The sequence below is a fragment of the Orussus abietinus genome, unplaced genomic scaffold, assembly GCF_000612105.2.
Source record: "Orussus abietinus isolate OABI.00-Male unplaced genomic scaffold, Oabi_2.0 scaffold8, whole genome shotgun sequence".
Classification (NCBI taxonomy): Eukaryota; Metazoa; Arthropoda; class Insecta; order Hymenoptera; family Orussidae; genus Orussus; species Orussus abietinus.
Window position 1 is genome coordinate 478,586 of NW_019395997.1, and position 27,049 is coordinate 505,634.

Here is a 27,049-nt window from a genome sequence, read left to right on the forward strand (position 1 = left end):
AAGGACTCTAAGGAAAAGATCGTAATTATGATAATATAATATTTTATTTAGCAAAATAAGGCGATACAATTACACTTAGACTGTGTCTATTCTTATTCATTAAATTACAGGCAAAGACTGCTCGCATGAGTACGATGTCCAAATACACCGCAACCGATAGTCCTGAAGTTCCTGAATCTGTAAGGACATTACCTCCTATGACGGGTCCTTGCAGAAGCACTTCGGCGACGAGATATTCCGATAACACGTTCCGAAGGATTCCCAGGGCCGAGACGGTCAACGAGAATGCTAGGAGGTTGAAAAGCGCGACTTTGGGCAGGATGGGAAAAATGTTCAAAACGCGACCTCCAATTCCCGGAGAAGAAAGGACATCCTGTCAAGATCAAGATCCTGCAAGTCCCTCATATTTGGTACTTCTTTCGTCTTGACGGAGAGAAAGAATGGGTGGTCGACTTACTCACCACCCACCATCATACTCATAATCTCAATTTTGACTTTGTGATGTCTATTTTTCGTTGTAGGGCGGTCTGCCCGGTTACGAGCAATATGGCGAGCAGCCTTCGAGGAAGGAAAAGACTAATTCTTTGGGAAGGATGCTGAAATTGATCGACAAGGACGGGGCACCAAGGAAACTCTTTTCTCAAGCTAGAGCGAGTTCCTTGACGCGGGGGTTAAGGAAGAGTCCTTCTTCCTCGGATAATAACGCGAACAAGGATGACCGATCTCGAGGAATTTTTTCTAAGATGCTGAGTCAATTGAAAAGAAAGTTCCGAATACTACATATCTCCTTTTAATGTTTCCTCCTATTAATTACATTTCATGAACAATTGCAAATTTGATGTTCGCCGACCTCTACAGAATCCTTCATCGTGGTCCATTTTTCGATTGTTTCTAAATACTAATTATGCAAATAATAATGCAACGAATTTAAAATGTTAATTTAATATAATAGAGCTGGTTTCGTTTAGCTTGTCAAACGTTTCGAAATTTACACGTTAATTTAGTTTCAGAGTACAAAATGTCATGCATTTTGCAAAAGGAGGGTATGAAAAAAAATCTTCTGGTCCGAGACAGAGAAACGTTTATTTACAAATTTATTTATATTGAGTTTAGTTTAAAAATGAAAAATACAATGATAATGAATGTTTGGAATTATTGTACCTGCAGGTCGTACATCCGGATTGAATGTCACGAGTGAACCCGACTTGCAAACTGGAACAAACTCTTCGAGTATTAAACATCAAACTTTACCTCCAAAACCGCCATTGGCTTCGAGGATAATGGCAAATTTGACATCCGGAAACAGGACCTCTTCTGCTGCAAATCCTCCGAAGCCTAGACCTATCATAAGGTCTCCACTGGACGTTTAATTATTCATTAACAAATGAATTTACTGCACATGGAAGATGCTGCAAAATCTGATCTCGAAAATGCTACTCTTGCAGGTTGAAACCGAAATTCTTCAAATCGGATAAAAAATCATTCACCATGTACAAAAATTACAAAACGTATATAAAGTTAAATTATGTTCTCCAATTGAAAAAAGCAAGAAAGTTATGTTAACGGTCTGATAAAATTACTTATAAGGAAATTAAATATTACTGCATTATTGGAGTGGAATTTGTATAGCTATAGTTAGAACAGTTGATTCGAGTTAATTGTTAATTGGGGATAGATAAATGTGTTTTGGTACATTTTTTACAACAGTGGTGTTTTTCGAAGGATTATGGAATTATATAAGTACACGGGAGAAATGGAAAGAAAACGTTTCTTTGGAAGAATCACTTTATTAATTTCCACCGCTCTCTCGTTTAACGGTCTTTTTACCAGTACAGAACTGCCATTTTAATTCGACAATTGCATAACTATTACGTACAATTAATCAAGCTGTCGTTGATCCAGTTAATTTTTCTACGTGGTACGTACATTTCTTAAGTACAAAAAGCAGCGTCTCCGCTGTGAGACGCAATCGAGAAGTCTTCTCAAAGAGTTAAAAGAAATTAAAATTCGACATGTCACGTAATTTCCCAAGAGAGCAAAGATATTTTTAATAAATTCTGCAAAAACCATTCCCAAACGATATTACAAACAAATTAAATAATCGCGTTCGTTCCTAAATAGAGATCTAAAAATAAGTCCTTACACAGGAGCGACCAAAATTAATTCCATTATTAATACTTGAAGTACAACGCGAACTTAGCGCACGAAAATCAAATCATTAATCAAGTTTGTTAAATAAAAAACGAGAATTGTCACTTTATTATACGATGCCAGTGAGATGTTTTGTATGTAAATATTTTGAGCCTGGATCTAATTGGAACGAAATTGATAAAAAATGGATGTGGCTCTGTACATTCCTCGATTACGATTTGATATCAGATCTCGATGCTCGACGATCGTGTCTTTATCACAGAATAACGCAAAGTACCTTAAGTTATCTTATGGGACCTCTTAAATCTAAAGTTACCATGTATCAATTCGCTCGCATGTACAAATCGGTATCACTTCACCTGTGTACACTTCAAGTACGAAATCAGGACCCCTCCGAATACTCGGTGAATTTGAAACAACCGATTGCTTATCGAACGTAATCGCAACCTCGAGGACGGTGATGATAACGTAATAACTAATAACAGTAACAATGATACGTAAAATCCCTAATAATAATAATATCTCGATGGGAAACAGATCCGCGACCTTCCGGTTAACATTGTATGTACAATAGTGCCATTCAAAGCGCAAAAGTCATAATTAATAAAATATAAGAAATCATGCAGTCGTATGTATAAGATGTTGGCGTAATTATTAAAATCCATAGTGATCGTGATATGCCCTTGGAAAGGATTTCACATTTGGAAGATCCTGATTTATGTCCTTTGCGCTTAATATGGCGATATAAAAGGCTGATCGATGTAAATCGACGGCGCTTTATCATAGTAGCGCTCCAAAATTTACTATCAGCTGTGATGTAATGTTCTCGGATTTATCTAAAGGCGATGGAACAAGTGCTGAGAGTCGATTTTGAAACTTTGGCCATTTTGGAAAAGCGTTATCACGCTGTCCATTGTCATTGTTAATGCTTAAGGACATATACGCTGCAAGCATGTGCGATACGAAAGACGCTTAAACTGAGATTCTATCAAAATTTCGAATCCCATCAGTCCCCTTTATCTATCCCTCATCCAAAAACTATACACAATTTTCAGATCATCGAATACTATTCTTTTTGCAATGAACGACACAATCTGGTATGATATTACGTGATAAGAATAGAGAAACCTTGGGCACTTCTTCAGCGAAAGAGGGAAAGAAAACAATGATATGGCTCCTACGAAGATGCGAGTTTCTTGTTCCCACTGATCTGACGTATACCTGGTCCTAAAAAGAGTATTTAATCAACCACTGTGGCCACTTTGGGAAAACTAGATACCGAAGTGTCCTCGTGTACTTGGCGCGAGACTCAGCTCGGTCGAGTCCCTATACACACGCGATGATCCTCGATTCTCTAACCTGACATCGAAAGCTCTGTTTTTGGTCGTTCTGAAGCTACATCTCTAAATCTGTTCCACCTTTTAGTCCCTTCGTTATAGTTGCACTTCTTTTCGCCCGACTATCTCCACGGGCAATAGCATTTATTAATTTTTTAGATTCTCCACGTTCTTATTCAACAGCCTCCAGTAAAGAATATATGTCCCAAGTGTCGACAATTTTTCAAATTACGTATCTACCATCTACCATATTGGAAGAAACTCTACCCCTCGATTACAATAATTCTTCAGCATTGATAAATATCTCCTCCGTAGATGACGGGAAGAAAAATGATATGGCTAGGAGAATGATGAGTGATTCTTGCTCCCTCCAATCTCTGTCTTCGATCTCCGCACGTTCCGATACAAAAGCGTATCCAATCGATCAGTTTGATTAAGAAAACGAGAATACTAATTCCATCGGACTGTTGGACGGATGCAGCCACTCTTCGTGTGCACTTGGCGCGGAACTCTATCCCCAACACCGCTACCGTGTCTTTTAGCTGCAGGCGATTCGGCAGAAGCTCGTCAACCATTCGATATGTCAATTTTCGATCACCTCCCAAACTCACGAGCCGAGGAATCGACATTTGCTTCATACAAACTTCACCGTCTCATTCTCAGCGTCAACTTCAAACGAGGATTTGCATAAATGCAGTCAAATCGACATTTTCTCCTGATTTTCCGAATGATATGTACCGACCACTGTCCATCTAAATGACATGGAATTGATATCGAAATGACCAAGGATATCGACTGAATACTTCATCGTGTGTTCACTTCAGTGTTCAACAAATGCGTTCTTCACAAATTCTCCTCTCGAGTCCTCTCATTCCGAGATTCCCTATGTACAAGTTCGCCGATGCGGATGCTTCTCTATGTACAAGATAATCAATGTCGATGCTTCCTTTTTGAAGCTCATGACATCCTCGATCTGCAGATTGCAGAGATCATGGACCAATTTGGGATGGCAGGTCCAGGATCATTCTTTTTTGGTGGTTCACTCCGCGAAATCCTTCCTTCGCAGTCTGGACACAATGTGGAGGTCCTTGCGCCTTAAGCGGACTTTTGGAGTCCTGGAAACGCTTCCTGCGGATTCCTGTCTCCCTGGACCCAGGGTATCAGGAACATCCTGTTTTCCTCTCCGGAGACCGGAAACGGCGAGCGCAAATTCCAAGTTTTCAAGGATTGAAGGCCGGTCACATTCCTGACTCGGCTATTCCCTCGTCATCTGGAAAATGAGGAGGATATGCATTTTAATTAAGGGGTTGCGAAAGTTCCGTCTTACTGGTCAATCGTGCATAAAACTCCGAACTGGGTGCACCGAATCGTTAGGAAGGATTCGGTGTATCCAGTTTGGAGAAAAGTTTCATAATCGAGACCTCTGACGCCACATTGACATCGAGAGTCAACCTATGAAACGTTTCCCAAAGTGAGAATTGCCATGAAATGCAGCGCAGCAAGTGTAGCACTAAGAGTATTAAAAAGTAAAGCACAAAGTGGCCGTAAAATTCTGCGATTTCTCCCTTCGCGCAGAGGATTAAAATTAAACCTCGTAGAAGCGATTCACGAAGAAGAACCCGAAGAGGGAAGATCTGCCGAAATCGGGAGATTTCGAAAATTTAGAGGCTTCCATTTCTTTTGGGAAGTCCCAGGTGAAGGAAGCGAAGTTCTAGGCGTGCAGATTTTCTATGCATACGAGTGTTCATGCAGGCGGCGTAAAATTTGCATGAGGAAATTTGTCAAGAAACAAAGTCCAAGGCCAAGCTGAAAGCCGAAAGTGGAGGACCTCGCATTCTCCCAAGCAAGAGATCGGCCCGAGTCCTGAAACGATATTTCGTGGTCGAGGGTTAAGTTACGACTTCCCATATAACCGGCATTCTGGCAGAATGTACACCTCGGGTCTGCATTTCTGGACAGGGCACGTATACCTCGAGGATGCAACGGGATATTGGTACTATTGGTACCTACGGTGGTACTTAAGTGGAAGCAATAAACCCCGCCGTAACTTTCCAAGGTATACTGAAGGTATACAGAAGGTATGTACATGGCAAGTAATAGGAGCCGCGCAAGCGCTGCATACGAATCGACTGCACCTGGGGGAACAACTTCTTGCCTTTATAATCAAAAGTCTAAAAACCGATTTTATCCTACCTACGATTCCATTGCGGAAACGGATTTTCGTTCATTGTAATGCCATCTACATTGAGATAAACGGAGAAAAGTATTTCTATAGATATTTTATCCCTGAAGTGTCGATTTACGAGGGCGTCTTCTATTTTCTAAACAAGCGTTTCGAGAGATCTCGGCTTCTCCTTGTATGCGCGTAAAGAGAAGAGCGTGCTGCATGCACAGTATTATTAATTATTAAAAAAAAAAAGACATGCAGCTTTCCAAAATTACCCTCCATGTCGCTCTCGGATTTCGAAGGTCACCTCTCCTTCTCGGCCTCTGCAGGGCTCTTTGCGTTTTTGACCGAGCTCCGATTTTTGCCTGGATTCAAATGTTAGATATTGCAGAACCAAAGGGGAAAAGCCTCTTCGAGTACCATCACCGTTAATGGATACCGTCAAGTTATTCACGTGGGTATCTCTACGCCACCGCCACCGAAAGCATCGCCATCACCGTCCCTCATCGACGTCAATTATTCGGAAAAAGATTTCAATACCCCAGCTTTATGCACAATGTAAATATATACAAAGCCAGGATTTTCATTATTTGACTCGCCAAACTGCATAGGCATAACTTATTCTGCGATTTTCCTCCAATTTCCGTGATTCTTATCACTAAAATCCAGAATTTCCCTACTTCCCTACTTTCGATCGCTGTCAACAATTGTCTAATTTGAAGCTCCCAAACGCTCCAAGAAACATCAACAATATCGAGCCACGTTTATAAGACACGATTTCGAAGATGCAAAGATCGACAGGACGGTGAAGGATGACAGGATGCCGAGAAGCTGGTAAAAAGTTGATTGTCCTCGATTTCTCACCTTCGAAACCTTGATTGTCATGAATCTCGCGAATCGGCCCCGTAGTGTCCTGGCCCTCCAGGACAGCCAGAAGACATTGATGTATGCAGATGTATTGTTGCTCGGTCTGGACCATCCAGACGCGTTCCTTCCTCATCGTGCAGACGATGCCGAAAATGTCGACGTAGTCCGAGACGAGGATCTCCTGCAATATCCTGTCTAAGGTGATGAAGGTGCCACTTCGTCCGACACCGGCGCTGCAATGGACGACTATCGGCCTCTGGTCAGGACGAACTCTTTCCCGGAATGCCCTTACGAACCTAGCTAAAGTTTGCGGCGGGCTTGGCACGCCAAAATCCGGCCACGTCGTGAAATGGAAGTGCTGGATAACGCGCTTCACGTCCCCCTAAAACCATTAAGGGGATCAGATAAGAAGTACTATCATTAAGGGATGCGAAAATCTGTTAATAAAAAGTACGTACTCTACAGAGCATAAACTCTGTAATGCTCCAATCGGGGTAATGAGCCTCGTTGAGGATGGTGACACAAATGTCACCGTAATAAACTGGAAGAGTATCGACGGGCCAATAGTGATCGCACTTTTCTCTTCCTTTTTCGATGCACCTCGTCAGCATCACTATGGCTCTACTATTGCTCTCCCAAACCATTCTCCAAAAGTCATCGCGAGTACAATGAAGTGGCCCTTGAGTAACGATAAATTCCCTCGGCGAATTGTGACCCTGTAAAATAATTCACAGCTTACTAACGAATACATGAAATTAAAGAAAAAGTAATCCATAAGTATTATTATGAACAGTGGTATTATATGTACAATATGAAAAATTGATTTTAAATTCAATTATTTAAAACTTACGGGCACATAGTTTGCGTTAATATAGTCGGACCCTTCTTCGTCGTCTACGGGCTGTAATTTAAATCTACTATGGTCGTATGGCAAAATATTGGTGAATCGATTCTTTGGTCGATTGCAAGGCAAATCAGCAGCCGTGCAGGGCTGATCTCTGCCGACATGTTTGAGTTCCTCGAATTCCTCGGAAAACCGGAAATCCGAATCGGCCGACATGATGCGATAATGCTCCGCAAAATTCTCCACCCTGATTGGCCGGCTGGGATGAAATAAATAAATTATGCGGTAATTAAAAAGCGAATAAATAGATTAGGTACTTCAATTCGTCGGAGCAGTATAAACCGCTCATTTATTAAATTAATAATCTGTTACACCGATTACCTGGTCTCGATAACGCTATCCGGCAAGGAGACGTTATCAGTCGTCCTTGTTTCCGTTGCTTTTCTTCCTTGACTTCTTCTCCTTCGAACGAATAGTCCAATTCCCAACAAAGACAACAGCAATACCAGAGGAACCGTGACTCCGACAATGATGGCAGTATTGTCCTTATCTGCGGAGAATTACCGACAAAAAAATCCTTAGTTTTCTGAGATAATTAGTTAACGATTGCACGTAGACGAGGAAAATTAAAACTACGTCAAAATGGCGGCCGAAACGCTCTTACCTGCCAGCAGCAATCCTTAGGCGAGACATAGACACGAAACGACACGGTATAAATTTAGAGGGATATCTACGTAACTAGAGTACACCACGGAATTGTTTAAATTAAAACCCAACATCCGGGTCATGTTATAAAATTGGCGTACCGATAATAATGTTTATATTTTCTACTTTTGTTCCACTGATCTCTCTCACCTGTTTGTATGGGGAAGCTGTAACTAGTGTCTGTAAATTTATCCGGTGCTGTAAACGCTCGTACTTTTACTCTGTAAGTAGATCCAGATTTCAGTGGTCCATTGCAATAACCGATTTTGTTATCGCAATTCTCCGAGCCGATCGTAAAGTCTTCCACGGAGCCATTCTTAAACGGATAATACGGCTCCATGACCTGAAAATTATAAATCAACATTAATCGATATATAAACTCAATCTTCAACTTGTGTTCTAAAATAAAAGGAAAGCGAGTTAAAATTCCTATTTATTCATTTGCACAAAAGGAGAAACCATTCGGACATCACATTTTTATCAAAATATTTTAGAATTCAATTGTAACGTATGACAATTAAAGATAAATATAAAATTCACCTTAACAATCAGCTTATGAGCTTTTGAAATTAAGCTGTTTAAAATGTCCATGACACTTTTCCGCACTTGTTTACTCCAGTATGTTCAAACAAATACTGCACTTGCGAGTCATACGTGTCATATCCATTGCGCTTCGATAATTGGTATTCGTGTAAATACTACAGAGAAGTAAGTGTGTATTGATTCGAGTACACGTGATGATCGCGACTTGCGTGGTATTGCAAGTTAACGAGCTGCTCGGAATAATTTAATGAATCGATTAGAAGTTCCCGATCCAGTCCAACAATTTACATCCACAAAGACCTCTAATGACTCTCTGTTATATCCTAAACGATATCCGCCATCGTCCAAGGATATCTAAGACACATTCACGGTACATCCATGTATGACTCGCACTAAAGATCCTTCTTTAACGCATTGCTAAGAATTATCATTTTTTTAACCGTATCATTACACATTACGGCGACATTGCTAATTATTTTCAAGAAACGACACGAAAGTGAAGATGAATATTATTAATTATTATACATTTGTCGTTTATTTCGACAATTACCTGATAAGGTGGCCAAATACTGTAAGCTTGCACGTCTCTCCAGCTGGGCATTTCCAAACCGGATGCATTCTTGCTATCATCCTCAGCAACGATAATCGTGTACGAAGTGACAGCGCCATTTTGTTCGCTGAAGTAATTCTTTCGAAACCGAATCTGTATGGTGGTGCTACTTCGACAAACTTCAGTTGGCACAACTTGCGTCGGTGGTTTAGGCGGTGCCAAAATTGGCATTTTTTGTTTCCAGACTACTTCCGGTCCAAAGCCTATCTTCGTTTCAGCCTGAATCCGGAAAATGTACGTCTTTCCCGGGATCAAAGACTTAATGACACCTCTGAGCTCATTGGGATGGAAATCCCGTACTTGAGTGTGGGTGGAACCCTAACGGAAAGCATTTGTCTTCTTAAAAGTCATAACGAGAATGAATTAAATGTACCTACACAACCATCATTAAGAAATTCTGTAAGTGCTTCGGTAGTTTCTACGTGTAGACACCTCATCAGCATCTAGCTATAGGCGCCTCATCTTTGCCTATTGTTACTATAAATGGCGAAGAGGCACCCATTCGTAATTGTCATGAGTCCCTCTTCAGCATCTACAGCCAGATGCTGGATAAAGTGACCACTTTCATTTGTGCTCCAGGGGGAACTGATGTCCCCATTGTTTGGTAACAATGCCGACAATGTAAATCGAGCGCCATAGGACAGCTGGACAGTACTTAAAAATGATAATCGCCCTCACCTCTAATCCATAAGTTATGCTGAACTTTCTGATGACTCCGTTTTGCTCCTGGCTTGGCAGCGACCATTCGAAGCTGATGTCACTTGGCTGAATGTCTATTGGATGGAACTTGTCCACTCTTCCTGGGTAAGACTCGCTCGTGGTAAAACTCGCGCTTAATGGATTCGATCGTCTCAGGTAAAAGGATTCAGTCCCAGATCGAACGACCAGGGTGAACGTATAGTTTCTGTGGGGTTTCAGGTCCGAAATAGTGATAGAATTTTGGGAGGTGATGTTCTGGATGTAGTTTCCTTCTTGATTGATGTACTGGACCTCGAAAGCATCGTATTCACCCCTTGGGACGTCCCACGTGAGGGTGATTTTCGTGTCGTTCACGTTAACTGCTCGGATTGCCGTGATAGGTTCGGGGTCTGAAAGAATAAGTTTATTTAAAAAAACGCGCCCTTTAAATATGGGTTTCTTGGTTGCCGCAGAGAAGCAACTCCTTTGGCACACGACATAGGCGACGTTATTCTCAAAACATAAGCGCTCATCAGCAGTCCTAGTCAGGACCGATGACTCGGCCATGACGCGCATCAGGCAGGAAAGCAATAAATATTCCAGCAAACTTGTGCAACAATTGACGAGCCTCGTCATCAGGGACTCGCTGGTACTTACAGAGTCTGTCCTGGCGAAGCAAAGGCTGGCTGGCGACATTTCTGCTCACGGTCCAAACGGTGACATTGTAAAGCCGACCTGGCGTGAGGCCGGTGAACGTCACCTTGGTATCGGTGTCGTCCAACAACTTCTCTTTGGTGGTATTGTTCTCGTCACTTATCCGAAATCGGTACAAATCGAAGTGCGACGACTGGATGGGTGTCGGGGTGTACCTCAACGTCAAGGAATCCGGTTGGTCCCGATCCACCACGACGACGACCTCGGATTGGATCAGCGGCACTGACATCCAGAGAGTGTTTTTCCCGTGTTTCATTATCCAATCAAGTCTCGATGACTATTCTAACTTTATGTACAACCTTATGCATACGCCTGTATTTTTTATATAATTTTCCTGCATTCTTTTCAGCTCCAGACAATTTTAAGGTGATATGAAAGTGGCGACAGGTCTCGTTGTTTATCAACTTTTTCTCTGAAGTGGGTGTATCGAATCGTTTCAAAGTTTACAACGCGAATGTGGAGGCTATGAGGAAGGTCCTGATGCCCATGAAAGTTGAATTGTTTAAACATTTGCTTGTAGGTATTTTAAAAATTTGTTGCCACTTTCACATCCCCTTAAGGTACTTTAAGGTGGAGACGCCGAAGGTACAAGAACCCTCCAGGTTAGATAAAAATAGGATTCAACCCGTTTGTGTTAATTTTTGGGATCCTAATTACGTGTACGTGTTATCGATGGACTTTAAGACCTTTTCAGCGTTTTACCCGATTTTTAGCAATTTTGATACCGTCTTGAGACTTGTCTTTGAGAGATCCGGAAAAGTGACGTGGAAGTAGGTAGATCTTGGAAAAATTGATTTTCAAATGTGGAGTTTTTATTACGTGTACATGTAAAGTAGGTAATAAACGTAAGTAATGCCGGTAACAATGTTTCAAGACAAGTCAGGTGATTCGAGAAGAGCTTGGCACTTTGAATGCATGATTCAGTGATAATGAGAAGAAGAAATTCGACTGATAATGAGAAAAGTGGGAGACAAGGAAATAGAAAAACATTGCTATTCTCTGCATTGCAAACACAATTACGTAATCATTGTACATATTCTAAGTTGTTATAAAAAAAAAAAAGTGTTAAAATGTAAAAGTTAGAAAAACAAAAAATCGAGTATTTTTTATAGATTTAAGCATTGAGATCAGAACTGCTATATGTTTGTATTATTCATCCTCTAGAAATATAAAGATCGTGTGTACCGACAAAAGGTGAGCAGAAATTACTCCAAACAAGAGAATCAATTTTCTCGCCCTTCACCAAAACGCAGTTAATTACAAGTCCTCTCCAAAAATTATTGATAAATAGCGGTTCCAGCGTCGAAAAACCAAACTACATTCGCAAGAATAAATTAGTTCACTCGGATTTTGAATTATTTCCCCCCTCACCAAGACTTATCGATAAAAAAGCTATTCGCAGCCTCAAAAAGGAAAAATATTTCAAGGACATTAATTCACTCGGTTTATAAATCACAAGGCCTCGAAAGCGATCGCTCAATTAATCCGATTAGTTAAATGCAAAATCTGTTAAATTGTAAGAATAAATGTGAATGAAAGGTAACTCACTAGTCCTAGCGGTGAGATTGGTGACATCGCTAACGAGATGGTAAGACACCACATAAATGGAGAATGAATATTCTACCCCAGACATCAGGTCGCTGATAAGGACCTTTTCCAAATGAACGTTATCTTCGTATCCAGCCCCAGAAACGTTGCTCTCGGTGACGTTTTTGGACCTGACGTCATCAGGATCTTCGACGGACCACCAGGTGATGACATACATCTCGATCCTGCCTTCGGGTCGAGGCCATTCAAGAGTGACATTCGTCGAGTCGGAGACTGGCTTGACATTGATAACCGGATTCGGACCTGAAGACGAGACAACGTAAAGATGTCAGACCGGACATAATAAAGATGTCGGATTATCTCTAAAGGAAATTATTCCTCTAAGCGAGACATATCAAGGGGATAAAAAGAAACTACAGGAAGGTACTATTAATAGAACCGCGCAACATTTGCATCGGCTTATCACTGGGAATAAATACATTTTACAATTTGCATGTAATATTCCAGACTCGTGAAGGGGTAACATCTATTTTCAATAGTGTCTACATTTTATTTTAAAGATGACGAAAGAGATGACAACGCAAGATAATCTCAGTCGAGTGTGATTACGAGTATGATATTTCCTTTTCAGAGAATAATCTGACGCGAGGAAATTTCATAAACTCGCACGTGTACATGAAATTTCGCAATTTCAGGTCGCTCTTGCAATAGAGTTTCATTAGTACTGCTTCTAGTAGAAAGCGGCCCACTTTGCCTTTAGCTGGATTACTTAGTCACATACCAACGTAGTTACGAAAACAATTGCAATCCTTTTAAACAATGTCTAAAGAATATTCAAGGAAAAATTAATTTTTTTTTTATACATGGAATCGCGAAATCACATGTGATATATATCACATTGCTGAATCTTCTACTTAATACAGCTACATTATTGTAAAATGATTAGACCATATCTGGATTAACTTCATTTAGAAAGTGTTGTTTAATACTTTTTGGCAATACTTACGAATCGTTTGATTGACTTGTAACGGGTAGAGACTTTCGACCCCATAGCTGACAGTGTTCACCTGAATGATGTACCTCTCCCCAGGTGTCATATCCGCAACTTCCGCTTCCGTATCCCTGACATTTGGCAACTTTACCCATCTGGGATCATCCTCGGTACGATATCTTATCGCATATTCGGTGAACAAGGAATCCGTCGGTGCATCCCAATGCACGATGACAACATTGCTGGTCACTTTCTCGATGCTGAGATTTCTGGGAGGATGAGGCACTGTTGAGAAAAATTCAGAAACTCACGATCATGGAGATGATAAAATAATTGCGATTCCCAATCGTGGTCGTTAGAGGCAGGCAAAGAGGGAGGAACCCAAAGTGGAACGGTAGCGGAAACGGGAACCGGAGGCGTTCGCTTCGTTGGCTTTGTGGCGCCTGAAGGGGCAGCTGTCAAAATCAGCTGATCGGGGAAGGGAGACGCGTTAGAAGAGGGCACTGGAGCGAGAGGAGAGCCTTGAGGACGATTCGAAAGCGTAGACGTACAAACTGCCTGGAAGTAGTCGTGAGGTTCGCTCCTCAGGCCGTGACTAATTGCGAAGACCTTGACTTCGTAGCCTGCACCAGGATATAAATCCTCGAGCACGATGTGCGACTCCGTGGTGAGGGTCGTCGCGCTCTCTCCGGTGTCATTCCTCGTGTGTGTCACCTCGAACTTCTCCTGGCGAGAGTTGACGTCACTTTTCCAGGAGATGTTCAGACCCCTTTCGATGGACTTCAGGTCTTCTATTATGGGACTGGAAGGCCTGGTGACTTGGTACAGCACCGTCTCGTTCGACTCCGCCTTGTTGCTAATCGCTTGAACGATTATCGAATAGTTCCTGCCTGGTAGCAGAGCCTCCAAGGTGATCTGCCGGAGAAAGGATGACAGAATTGATGGCATGGACCGTTCAGGGCTGTTCTAAGAACGGGTTCATAGTCTTGGTTCTAGAGTCTAGTCCAGGTCGAAATGAACAACCAACCCTCGTCTTTTCCGTGGTCAGGGTATTGCTGTCACCGATGGACGTCTCCACCTCGTGATACAGAAGCTTGTAGCTGTCCTGGATGCTGCTATTGTCAGGACTCCAGGAGACCTCCACCATTCCCGTCTTGTCGTCGATCTCGGCGACCAAGTCGCGAACCGGAAGCGGTTCTAGAAATTGAAAAGGGAAACTCAAATCAAGCCATATGTCCGCTGCAAAGACCAAAACAAGGTCTCCAAATTTTCTGAATTCCCAACTTCATCCATGTTGTTATAGCAATTGTAACCAAAGTGTAATCTTGATAATTCGCAGCTGGTAGGAAAATAACCAGGATTGGTAACTTACTGAGTGTGACGTCACCGCTGGCAGGCCAGCTGGTGACTTTTCCTGATACCGTCTTGACAACCACTTGATAGGTCCTCCCAGGTTCCAAATCTTTAAACTCCCACCAACTCTCGTCATCTCGATTTCTGGTGACCGGCGCCGGCCTTCTGTTGGACCCCAACGACACCTGGTACTTGTCGAACTCCGAAGTGCCATTGGGCGGGTTCCAAAAGACCCGGAACGAGGTCGAGGTTACCGACCTCTTGTCGAAGGTTACGTTCAATGGCCGAAGTGGTACCGTCCGATATTGAGCTGTCGTGGGAGCTGAGGTCTCGTCCTCGGAGACCGTCTGAACAGAAATGTTGTAGGCTCTCCCTGAAAACCCAAAAGAACGTATAAAACCCCCGTCTGCATCCTTCACTCATCAATCTTGACGACATTTAATTCAACAACGTAACATTTAAGAATCATTGTTGCAAAGCATCAATCCTCAAATAGAGGCTGAGTATATAGGATGAAATTTAAAATCGCAAGGGAAATAATTCTACAAAGTTAGATTCTCTGGGTGAATTAAATTTTTTTTTTTTTCTCAGCCCAGGCAAGAGGAAAAGAGTTTTCGCTATTAGGAGGCTAGAGTTCCGCGCCAAGTACAACCGGCAAGGGTCGGTCGCTCGAGGATCATTACGTGAACTTACCAGGAACGAGTCCCTTGAACGCGGCCTGAGCAGGTCCTGGAGGCTCTCCTTCTTTCTCGACGTACAAAACGGACTCGATAGCATCCGCGGGATCTATGCTCACCTTGTAATAAGTATAGATCCCTGCTGGATATGGCGGTTGCCAAAGAACCAGAAGCGTGGTCTCGTTACGGAACCAGACGATGAACTTCCCCGGAGTGTTGGGCTCTGAAACGGACACCTCAGGTCATCCATCCAAACCTTGACTTAACCCACTCTATATCAATTAAATAAATATGTATTAAATAATGTATTGACAAGTATATAAACGTATTACTCACTCGTAGTGAAATTCCGGCTGGTATAGGCGACGCTCTCTTTGGCGTCCAGGACTGTAAATAGTTGCAACGAATACGTTGCCCCAGGAGTTAGGTCCCTCAGGTTGTACGGCACTGCATCCGGCGGTATCAGGCTTGTCCTTGGGTTTCCGGCGTCGTTAAAGCTCTGTACCCGCAATCGAAACCCAGAATAATTACCCTGTGACGGTGGGGACCAAAACACCTTTGCGGTCTTCCCATTGACGACCAACACCGTAAGATTGGACGGTGGATCGGGCGCTGGAATAATTTCCCACGATTAATTTTTTTTTTCTTATGTTCATTCGTGTTGCGCCAAATACCAAAGTTTCTTGGTAATCTCGATTATTCCAAGTTGATCGATGAAATGTGTTAATCGGGTACTTTCTGGGGGATTTCATCGGTCATCACCGCTTATGACACCTACCGGTCGAGATGGAGGCCGTCCATGTAAGCCAATCGTGCAGAGTGCCGTTGCTGTAGTACAGCCAGAACTCGTACTTGGTACCCGGAAGTCCATCCCGGAACTTGATTACGTCCCCGATGTCGGTGGCAGCAATGGTAGTGTTTGGAGGCGGATATCCGACAGGAGGACTGTAGTCCAATCGGTACCAGGACCCGCCCTGGCTGAGGTTCCCAGGGATTTCGATCGCCAGGTCGGCCGAATACGTAACCTGGGGACAGAAATGGGGATCATTAACAATGGCCCCCAAATATTGCGGGCCTTTGGAAAAATTGTTTTCTGCAGTGCATCCTACTTTCCGAGCAGTGCATCCTACAGGACTGACGAAAGCGCGCGCTTTCTCCGTCGAAAAACCGCGAGTAACGTAACATCTCCTGGCATGACGATATCCGCACGATCGCGAAACGGTGAAGCCTCGTGAATAATGCAGGGAAAATCGTCTCGGCCGTGGAATATGTTAATCCGTTGCATGGGGTGCAGACTCGCCGGTTAAACAGATTTGTCGCTTCCCAGAGGGGATTATGCAGGCGGGGGAGGTGCGCCAGTTCGCACACCGGAGAAAAATGCAGAAAGGGTTCTCGGCCCCCCTCCCGGGCCAAAGGACTGCGTTTCGAGGGTGGGTGTCGGGGATCCTTTGAATTTCAAGGATGCATCCTCGTGCATGAATGGGGACCCCGTCGAGGTGGAGGCGGGTGGAATGCCCGAGTACGGCCACCGGATGTGGTACCTGCAAGTTCCGTTGCACTCCTTGGAACTGCCGAGGGCAGGAAACGCATCCTAGGGACCCTAAATGGGCTACGGTCCGATGGAACTCTCAGATTCTGGGGGGAAGTAGAAAATTAAAGCGTTCCCTGGAGTTCTTGGAATTTCTCATGGAGTGGATTTCAGACTCGTTCGGGAGAATTATTGCATTATTCAGGTTTACATTTTTTAAATAGCGGTGAAACGGGAAAATATTCGACGAGGCAGGTGCACCAGTCGGCAAATAAATCAGCCCTGAAGAACGGTGTTATCAGGGAGCGCAAGAGTCTAGGAACTCTCGAGACCAGCTCCCAACTCCACGTCCATCGACAACCTGGAAAGTTGCAAATTCCTCTAGTCTCCCTTCCTAAGCTGCGAATTGGCTCCTCCTGGCACGGTCAAGAGGAAGGGAACCAACCGGCGAGGGTGGACGAGCTCTCGACAGGGCGGAAAGAGATCGATAGGCGCCTCCGTCGCTCTCCGGAGCGGCGCGGATGCTGCCGAAGATTAGAACCGCGACCTCATCTCTCGGTCGGAAGCGCCCAGGGGACTCCCGGAAAACTACGGGGAATCCGAGGAAAATCCGGGAAAATCGGCCGAATTACGGAGACCCGTCCTGGACGGCACGAGGGGCCGATCGATCGCTCTCCAGGGCGCGCCCCTCGACGGGACGACCTCCTCCTTCCCGAGGAAAGGTACTCTCGATGGGGACATCGGAAAGCATTTCCGCTGGACCGAAGAATCCCATTAGTCGGCGTTTTCGGGATCATCGGAAGATCGTCCGGATCTCGTTTGCATTATTGCTCGTAATATAAGCTATATGGCACAATGGCGATGCCTCGTCGCTATATAACCCGAGCCATGCGAATGGATTTCCAATGATCAATATTTCCAGATATTCCTGGCATCTCCTTTTTAATATTATCAGCCATGTCCATTCTATAATCCACTGCGCTTTCCACTTCCTGGAGGAAAGCGCTCCTGAATGGGAATATCTGAAAGCATTTCTCCCGAACCGAGGAATTCCATTATTCCGCATTCTTGTGGTCTCGGGGAGATTATTCAGACTTCGTTTGAATAACTTCGTTATCACGGGAATTATATTATATAAACAACATGGCATGATTGTAATACCACGCGAATAACCATGTGGCATACAAATTCACGTCTAATCAACCGTTGTTTTTTTTTCCGGAGAAATTGAATTTTCATTAAGTGACGAACAGGAAACGTGGAAGTTAAATCTGATTAAAGGAACGTGCAAAAAACATTTAGTACAATCAATGAAACTTTTTATTGTTCCCACCGCAAATGCGGAAACTAAACGCCTAAAACGTGCATATAGTGTTTAATCGTTTTAAATCAACAACCTCGGCATCTTCGAGTTCCTCTCAAAATTCATTTTAATCGCGTTTAATGGCATTGGCCAGATTTATTTTTCCTCTTCCTGTACGGTTTTTAACGACCTCGTTTAACGAGGCTAAGCGCGTCTAATGAAGCCGAATGAAAAAAAAAAATAGAAAGGGAAGCTGAAAGCCCCGACATGGTAGCACACCTGGAAGAGAAATATATTCCGAGATGGAAGAGCCGAGGACGAGGAGACGAAGACGGGTCTTTCTGTCCCGAGGGAATCCCTCCTCCTTTCCTTTGTCTTGTCGGTATAGAGTTCGCGGTTCCCTGGAAGAGAGGGCACTCTTCGGGGTCGCATTCTGCTTCTGGGACGAGATCCGAATCCCTAAACGGGAGTCGGGCCACGCCAGGAATACGGATCCCGGAGGAGCGAGGAGCGAGGTCCTTCCCGAGGATGGTGTCGAGAGGGACTCCTTCGGGAAGTCGCACTCTCGTCCCTGCCCTGTCGACACCTCCTTTTATCCTTTGCCTGACTCAGAAAAATCCTTGCAAGTCGAATGTTATCCTTAAAGCAGGACAATCCCGAAATTCGTGACGATTTTACTGCGACGTGCTTGTCGAAGTTTTTGTACGATATATTTTTTAATATCCTGATTGATATGCCTTTTGGCGATACCCTGACCTTAGATCGTTCAATCACAGCGGAAGTCATTAACGATAAAATCCGCATATCAAGAGCGAGGAATCTTGCGTGCTCGTTTCAGCGTTCAAAACCTGTTGCACATTGAAACATGATCAACCCTCGAGATGGTACAAGTCACGAAGACACGAAAACGATACAAAAAGTCCTCGAGCGAATTATGATATCGAATCATTTCCTGATAGGACACGGAGCAGGAAATCGAGTCAAAACATTTTCGAATTCGGACTTTTCATTCTGTCGTCACAAGTGGCACAGAGCCTGACAAAGGTAAATTGCAAATAAATAATGAAAAAAGGGAGTATTAGAAGAGAATATGGAACGATTAATAAAAACTTCCGTAATATTGAGCCACGTAAGAAAATGCAATCTTGCATTTCCACGGCCGAGCATGAGCATTTGATAGAAAGGAGGTGCAAAAAGAAAACATAAGAAAAATATAAAAAATTAAGTCGCGTGCGAGTAATGGATAAATGACGAACGTGAACATATATAAGTCAATGTTACGACATCGTGATTGCAGCACCCGGTAGGCTGAGTGACGATTTCCTGTCTGGAGGGACATTATCATCGAATTAACTTGTCGCTATTATTATTACGTTTTCAAATCAACGTATCAAGCTCGAGAAATGATTTTCCCGAAGAAGGATAATTTCAAGAATAATTCCCTCAAATCAACTGGCATAAATTATATGGAACATATTTCTTTGGAATTCTGACAATTCATTTGAGTTTATTTGAGTCACGAGTCAATTAAATTGCGTGATTTGCGCTATTATTGGTACTAAATTGTGAACGGATAGATGACTATGGGGGATAACGGAAATGCTGCTACAATTTTGTCCACGATTCGTAACGTGATTTAAATAATTACATTTAATGCGTTATATATGAAAATAATTTTCCCTCGGTATATGCATATTCGATTAAACCCGAAATGCTTTCACGAAGTTAGCTGCACGTGCACCGATATTAGGTTTAATGCAGGTTTCCAGCGATGTGATTAATATATACCGATACGTAATCCGGCTCTCCGAATAGAAATATCGGATTGAAAAGCTCTCACTTAATGTCGAGCACGTTCGCTTCAATCTATTTATCCAATATATTGCGTGAATTTGCCGTCGGTGAGAGATTTTATATTTATTGCAATACCGGAGTCAGGTTTCGGAGGCATTAAAGTCTCCTTCGTTTAGTACTTAGTAATTCTCAATTATGGAGCACTTCGCGTCAATGAATGCGCCAATTACGTAATCGGCATTCCAACGTGCAATTCCGTGATAACGTTGGCTGATTTCTCGAGCATATCTCGAAAGAGATATCAGTAGACATCGCTCATTATGACCAGTTAGTTCTTCATAATTTGTCATTTTCTAAACATTTCCAAGTTCTCTCAAGTTTGACAAAATTAACACTATCCAAGCGCATCTGAAGTCGTCGAAATATTTTGATCTCCTTCGAAGTATCTTTTCATCCCAATCAGTGTTATGTTCGCCGGTCCTTTATCAGGCATTTGTCATCACCCGATGTCCGGATATATTTTATAAACATTCGATGATTAAACGGCGCAAGAATGGAGAGGGAAGAAGAGCTCGGTATTCCAAGTGTCCCAACACAGAGAAGCGAACTCTTGTACTGCGGTTTAATTCGCTCTATCGAGCCAATTAAAGCCTGGTTTATGCAAAGCATTTTAACGCGAGAATCCAGGGCCGGTGCAGAAGGTCAACTGCATCGTTTCGGCTGAAAACCGAGGCACGGATTTCTACGAAATTATTTATTTCCCTCGATTTCCATGTGATTATAACGCTCCACGTATATCGGCGCAAATAAAAAAAAAAAGAGGGATCGCTTGCTCGTACCATTAATGAAAAAAAAAAAAAAATTCACCCTTCCCGCGCGAGACGTTTATTGCGCCATTTATCATTTATTTTGCAAAAAAGGACGATTATTTATGCACTTTCTAAAAAAGTACAGCGACGAGGTTGGAAGATTTCAAAATTCGAAATCGATTCGCGACTGCGAAAATCAAGGATTCAAGGTAAGGACACACGATAAGTGAACAATTCACTTGACCATAAAGTTGCCTCGGTTCTACATGATATATGGAATATTTTCGAGTCTGAAAGGCCAACACGGCACATTCATGGGCTAATTATTCAACAAGAATCGCGCCATTCATCAAACTTGGTAGAATTCAGTACAAACTTCAACGTGAACACCGAACACCCGATAATTGCATTCCACGAAACCATTATCCTTGGCAACCTTTTAAGTAGCCTTGAAGTCGCTTTCTAATTATGGAATTCAATACACAGTTTGAGAATAAATATTCATTTCCCCATTTTTTTTTCGAGTTCCACGTGTTGTTAACATTCACTCCCGACTTAAAGTTGACTTTAAACTTGACGAGATCGCTTCCTCTCGTTTTCCAAAATTTTTCCCATCCGAAGTAAATCCCAAGAACATCTCTCTGGGAAATTCTCGCCCGTCAATTAGCATATGGTTAAGTAATGTGTTGGCAGCAAACTTCACACCTGTTCCAATACTTTAAGGTCGGCCAAGCCGTTTTCGCTCGTTTACTGAGATCCTTGCAGCCTGAAATCGGCTTGGGGAGTATTCCCTAGAGAAATCCGATCGGAAATTCTTCCGTCAACACAAGGAAATCCTTCAAGATTAGTGTCTAGTGGTTTCCCCCTAGCGGAAACACGTTTCTCGCGCTTAAAGGGAACACTCGGTAACTAGGAAAGTTTCCCTGGAAGTTGTACCGAACATCGAGCCGATTGGAATTATCCACTTGAAGGCTTTCGCTTCTGTATAAACTTACCGTAGAGAAATTCTCCCTGATTATACTCCTCGGGATTTAATTCGAATGGAAACTAGGAATCGATCAACCGCAGGAATTCATTCGAATCCAATAACGCGGAATTGAACTCTGCTTCAACTTTCAAATTAAGGCTGTATAATTGTCCGCGAACGATATAATGAAAAATTAACCGATGAACATTTATTTATCCGAGATTAAATTGAACTAAGTTAAACGCCACTCATTGTTTAATGGCGTGATAAACTATTCTATTTACGCCCTCAGATCGCGATAAAATAACAATTTCACCGCTCGCAATAATCCGTGTTCACTTTTACATCAAACTGCTAACATTTAATTCAAACATCATTAATAATAAAGTGCTGTCGTGGTATCAATTGAAATTTCCCCGAAAAAAATATTGATTGGGAGGTAATTGAAGTGCAAGTCTCCAGTGAACCAAGAGGATCCATTCGAATCCATTAATTCCGAATTAAGCGCAGCGTCAGTTTTAAACGAGGACTGTATAATTAGACGTTCGTCAATACCTGGCCTTGTCAAAATAATCAATATGCTGACTAATTAATCACACCAGGTTCGTACCCATGGCGACCGTGTATATGTGCTAGATTTCCGAATTTAGGACAATTGATCACCCAAAATAAGCTGCCGGGATTAAAATGATTAAAGCTGCGATACCCCACCATTAATCACGTGTAGACATTACCAAGAAAAATACAATTAAGAATATTAACCGATTGCAACTATTGAGTATAAAAGTCAACGCGTTAAGAGGAAGTAAGCAGATTGAAAAAGCTCTTTATCCCTCGTGGAATAAATCGCAGATGCAAATTGAAGCTGTCAATACCAATTTCCGAGGCTGCGAGAAGTTTCCCCGCGAAATTCGTAAGGCACACTTCATTTTGGAAAGTCAAATACCGAAATGGAGTCTTCGCTGCAGGAAACTCAAAGCCAAGTGCTTCTCATATATGAAGAGGCGAAGTACTCAAATTTTAAGTGAGCCGTCTCGTATCTTAACCCGGATGCTAAATAGACCGAGCTGGAAGTAAAAAGAGAGAGAACGTAGGAAGATGTGAAAGGAGAGGAGCGAAAATGAGAGTACAGAGACTGCTATGGGAACAAGATCCACGACCGGATGTAGATTCTTAAAATGAATTTGGAAATATCGTAAATGAGATGGACTCATATTTACCTATCAAGAAAATATTGCACGTTTTTTTTTTTTTTTTATTAAGCAGTGCTTTTTGGGTTGACTTCTTGGAATAGACTCGATATAACCGTGCGTGTCACATGTTTATTCCCGAAAAACATTTGCGTTAATGTATCAAAGACTCCTAACCCTTCCTTCAATTTCCTGAGTCTGCACATTCCCATATTCGAGATTGCAAGAACTTTTACCCTCGCGCTTAATTTCCCGGATATTAAAAGGGAACTCGGGGCAGAAGTGAAAAAGAGTGTCAACGGAGTAAAAAGTGAAGTACGAGCCGGCTGGAGGGAAGAATAAGAGCAACGGAACCGCCATGGGAGCAAAATCCGTAGCCGTGTGATCGCGGATGTAGAGGCCAGAGGGTCGGCTCGGAAAGACCCTAAATGCGGATGACTTACATTTATATTTAGCACATGTGCTAGAGGGGCCCTTCGCGCTCCTACGTACGTGCATATGTGATTGCTGGCTTTAGTTTTTGGTCGGTGACGTCAGATACGAGACGCGACCCCGCTCTCGCTCCTAACGCGGGTTGATGAAAAATACCGAGTGTTTAACCCTGAATAATTTTTCTTCGATCAAAGGAATTCTTTTGAAAACAGCTGACGGAGCGTAAATAATGGAGCAGTTTAAGCTCCCAGAAGTCGCCTCGGTTTCGGGCATTTGCCCAAAAGCTCAGGGCCACCTCCGATTGGCTCGGAAGCGGCTCTCGTAAGGGGCAATAACGAGCGGCGTCTCCTCTCGTATTCGTAGTAAAGAGTTTATTTTAACTCTGGCGGTCATGAGCCTCGAATTCTGGGCCAATGTGCCGATGCTCGCCGGCGCACCGCGCGAAGTCGGCCGAGTTTCCTCTCTCAGTGTCACGTTACTCGTGACCGAAGGAATTCGCTTAAAGTTACCGCTAGACTAAATTTATATATCAATTTTCCAAGGAGAAAAACGTCGTGATGACTCTTTTCAATGTCGGTAAACGTCATCCCATCGGTACCGAAACCAGTTTTCAATACCACAGTTTCGCGGCCATGTATTTTTCCTCTGGGACGAACAATTGCTAGGATTAATTTCTCAGAATTTCTGGCCAACGATATCCCTGACTGGCAATGGTATCTTCGTTATCCACGATGTGCGTTAATAATATGCACGTGATCTAACAGCCGTGCCTATCCTCTGACGAGCATTGTTTGCGATAAATATATTTCTCCCCGACCGTTTCATTTGCAAAAAAGAAAGATCTTATTGAGATGCATCGGTAACGTTCGGTTGGATAAAAATAACCGTATCCGTCCTTCTTACGAGTTCCTTTCTCCAAATTCCTGATCTACAACAACATCTTTCTCCACATCGGTATGCAGAAATGGTTCCCACGTAAAAACTCCAGCAACCGTGACCGTTTTACAGTCATGAGCCCCACATTTACATCTTTCGTATCAGGATACAACAATAAAGTCGATGAAAACCGTACCCCAACATGATCATTGTATGGTCGGAATATTTTTTTTTTTTTTTTTTCCAATTCAAATTGTCAAATGAATTTCTAGCAGCAGCCAGAAAAATATTTAATTTAACTACGGCATCTTTCTTTACATTACCATGGCGGCGATATCAATGAAGTTAATATTCTCATGATCGCCATGACCGTTTCATAGTCATGAAGCCAGGAATCATAGGATGGCAAATCTACATCTTTTGGCCACCAGGATACAGGAAGGAGACCCGTCGGGATGTACCCAGTAAGGACGCATCCTTCTAAGGACATATGGCCACCGCGATTGTTTCGGCATGTTCTTTTCTTGAGAAGCCGCGTAATGGCCGTTAAAGCGTCGTCGGGGAAACGACTACTCGCAAGCCGGGCTTTACGAGCGATAACTTAGCGAGCGACGCCGTAAATCGAAGGATGCATCCGCGGCGAACGAACTTGGCCGTGAAACAATTTCCGGCTTGAGATAGGAAAACGCGGCCCGTTAAAAAGAAAACTAACAACGGGAAGGAAGAGATAAGTCGGTTTTCTGGGAAGTGGGAAGTAATCATCGAAGCAAAGCTGAGAAGGAAAGGGTGACGCTCAGGGAACCAAAATGGCGGCGACAATTCGCGGTCGCACATCCGGTTCGAAGCCACCTGACAATTCGGACACAGAAAGCGAAATTAATTAGTCTATTAGAAATCGATAAAATAATATCGTGAAATTCACATTTTACGCAATTAATACTGATTACAGAACGAATCGATTTTTTTAACGTCGTCGGCCAGTCCAGATCGAATAAATAAAAATATTATCCCGCGTGAATTCACCCTGCTGATTTGTAATCAATCATTGTGTCGATCGTAAGATATAATGAAATATTACTATGGAGTTCGATGAACTTCTGACGTCCACTGCATACTAAATAAATTAAGTATCGATGCGTTTATTAATTAAGATTGCGATTTCACGGGCAGAAAAGACGCGACAGCACGTGGGAATGTTACATAGGAAGGAATCGGTAAGATTTATCATAGAAATGTCGGTACTCCTTTCCGAGGAATGTCAGGAATTCCTTTGCAATGTCCGTTTCTAAATTATCCTGACACGGAGTAACGTCAATCTTTACGAGGCACATTGTCATTGCACTGGTTGGACAGGAGAGACCGTAAAGCGGAGAAGACCCCACAGGAAACGTCATAGAAACGTTTCCGCAAAGCTTTAAACATGTCCGATGTATTCGACATTGAACTTCGTTTTGCAAACCAGCAGAATACTTATATACAAGTTTACCGGGCAACGCCGTAGAATTTTCAGTTTTCAACGTCGATTAAACTCGAGCAATGTTTTTTAGGCCAGTGTAAACGCATCCAATGATTCGAAAGTGTTCGACCTCGTTTCCAGTCGCCTCCTTACGCACTGAAATGCTCTTTCGGAGTTCAACTTCGCAGTGCAAGGAAAGAAACGACTTAAATGTTTATCCTTTTACAGTAATAATCCTAGGTCTAGGATTATTTATAAGACATTGGCCACCATGGATGAACCATAAAAAAGTTATCTTCAAGGATGAGCTATAAGACATCCGACGACTGAGAAGAAAAAATTTCTTTGAGTCGAAGGAAAATGATTTCCCTGAATAATGCTCATTCGGATGAAATAACAGTGGTCTCGAGACTTACGCGCAATAATGTACATATTCATGATTGAAAATATTCTAAGATGTCGTTAAGGAGTAAATAAAAATGTTCAGTGATTGTAACGTCGAGATCAAGTTCCGGGGCACTTTTTGTAAGAACTTCGGCATACCCTCCTCTTGCGGGAAAATCGAAGATACTTTCGCCGAAGAGAAAAATTTAATTGGCCGCCACTTCGCTCTCCGTCGAGCCGACAGAAGAGAAATCTCATCCTCGACGAGAGTCCCCTTCAATCGATCGCGTTTTTCCATTTCCGACACGTCCTATACGTGCCGTCGCCCTCGATTTCATGCCGGAAAATTCGATTCCACGTTCAGTGAAATTTCCACTCGTGACAAAAGTTACCCGCGGAAGATGAATCTTCGACATTGGCATTCGGATGAGGCGCATTGTGAGAGGATTTCCAGGGAAACTTTCGTGCCTTTTCCGTCCGTTTGTGTCCGTACCAATCAGCCGTCTGCGGAACTCCGTTCCCGGGAATAGGAAAAGCTATTTCCGCTTGGATGCTATTTCCGGAAAGGAATTGTATTAGCAACCGTGCGTGCCGAAATAGTTTTCCGCCGTCATTTTGGATTTTCGCGAAGCTTCGAGAAGTAGGAACGAGTCGTGCATAATTCTGTCCTAATTCCACGGTCTGAATTATTCCCTCTAAATTCGGCCAAGATTTCCAGATGTTATAAATTAGGCACCATTAATGTTACAATTCTAAATGAATTATTTTCAAATACTTTCGTTCCCTCTTCGCGTTCCGTTCAACTCCGATTATTACTCCATCCATTAATTAGCACTAACGTGGTCAGGAGAGATGTCGAAATGAATTCCATTTAGACAAGCGGAATTTTTCGAAAGAAAGTTCTTCCTTTCTTTCTGGAAAAATTATACATAGGGCGTTGCGGTATTTTCTACGAATAAAAATCTGCTCATCAGTTCTCTCGAGCACCGACTTAAGAAGTGTCGATGCTATTTTCGTTGAAGACGAATGCTATTTTTGAGGGAGTATTTCCATCAGCCATCGGACCTAAATGTGATTCACTTCTCTGAGTAAACTTGCTTGATTATTTTCTGCTTTTCCGTCCAT

At 42.8% G+C, this 27,049-nt stretch overlaps 1 protein-coding gene across 2 annotated transcripts in view; it reads right to left on the reverse strand.

The window, feature by feature from the left end:
* Window positions 1-1,767: 1,767 nt before the first annotated feature.
* LOC105699459 (tyrosine-protein phosphatase 10D) overlaps window positions 1,768-27,049 on the reverse strand; it is a 29,039-nt gene continuing 3,757 nt past the window's right edge. Inside the window, exons 2-19 of one of the 2 annotated variants that reach the window (XM_012424460.1) lie at window positions 15,964-16,210; window positions 15,522-15,797; window positions 15,202-15,408; window positions 14,528-14,881; window positions 14,183-14,352; window positions 13,707-14,070; window positions 13,171-13,440; window positions 12,165-12,467; window positions 10,560-10,838; window positions 9,903-10,312; window positions 9,165-9,542; window positions 8,222-8,414; window positions 7,748-7,916; window positions 7,373-7,625; window positions 6,981-7,238; window positions 6,520-6,904; window positions 5,931-6,020; window positions 1,768-4,758 (exon numbers count right to left, since the gene is read on the reverse strand). In XM_012424460.1, coding sequence (XP_012279883.1) covers window positions 5,959-6,020; window positions 6,520-6,904; window positions 6,981-7,238; window positions 7,373-7,625; window positions 7,748-7,916; window positions 8,222-8,414; window positions 9,165-9,542; window positions 9,903-10,312; window positions 10,560-10,838; window positions 12,165-12,467; window positions 13,171-13,440; window positions 13,707-14,070; window positions 14,183-14,352; window positions 14,528-14,881; window positions 15,202-15,408; window positions 15,522-15,797; window positions 15,964-16,210 — 4,578 coding nt within the window. In that variant the 3' untranslated portion in view covers window positions 1,768-4,758; window positions 5,931-5,958. The remainder of the gene's footprint in view (window positions 4,759-5,930; window positions 6,021-6,519; window positions 6,905-6,980; window positions 7,239-7,372; window positions 7,626-7,747; window positions 7,917-8,221; window positions 8,415-9,164; window positions 9,543-9,902; window positions 10,313-10,559; window positions 10,839-12,164; window positions 12,468-13,170; window positions 13,441-13,706; window positions 14,071-14,182; window positions 14,353-14,527; window positions 14,882-15,201; window positions 15,409-15,521; window positions 15,798-15,963; window positions 16,211-27,049) is intronic. The other variant, XM_012424461.1, reaches the window with a different exon arrangement.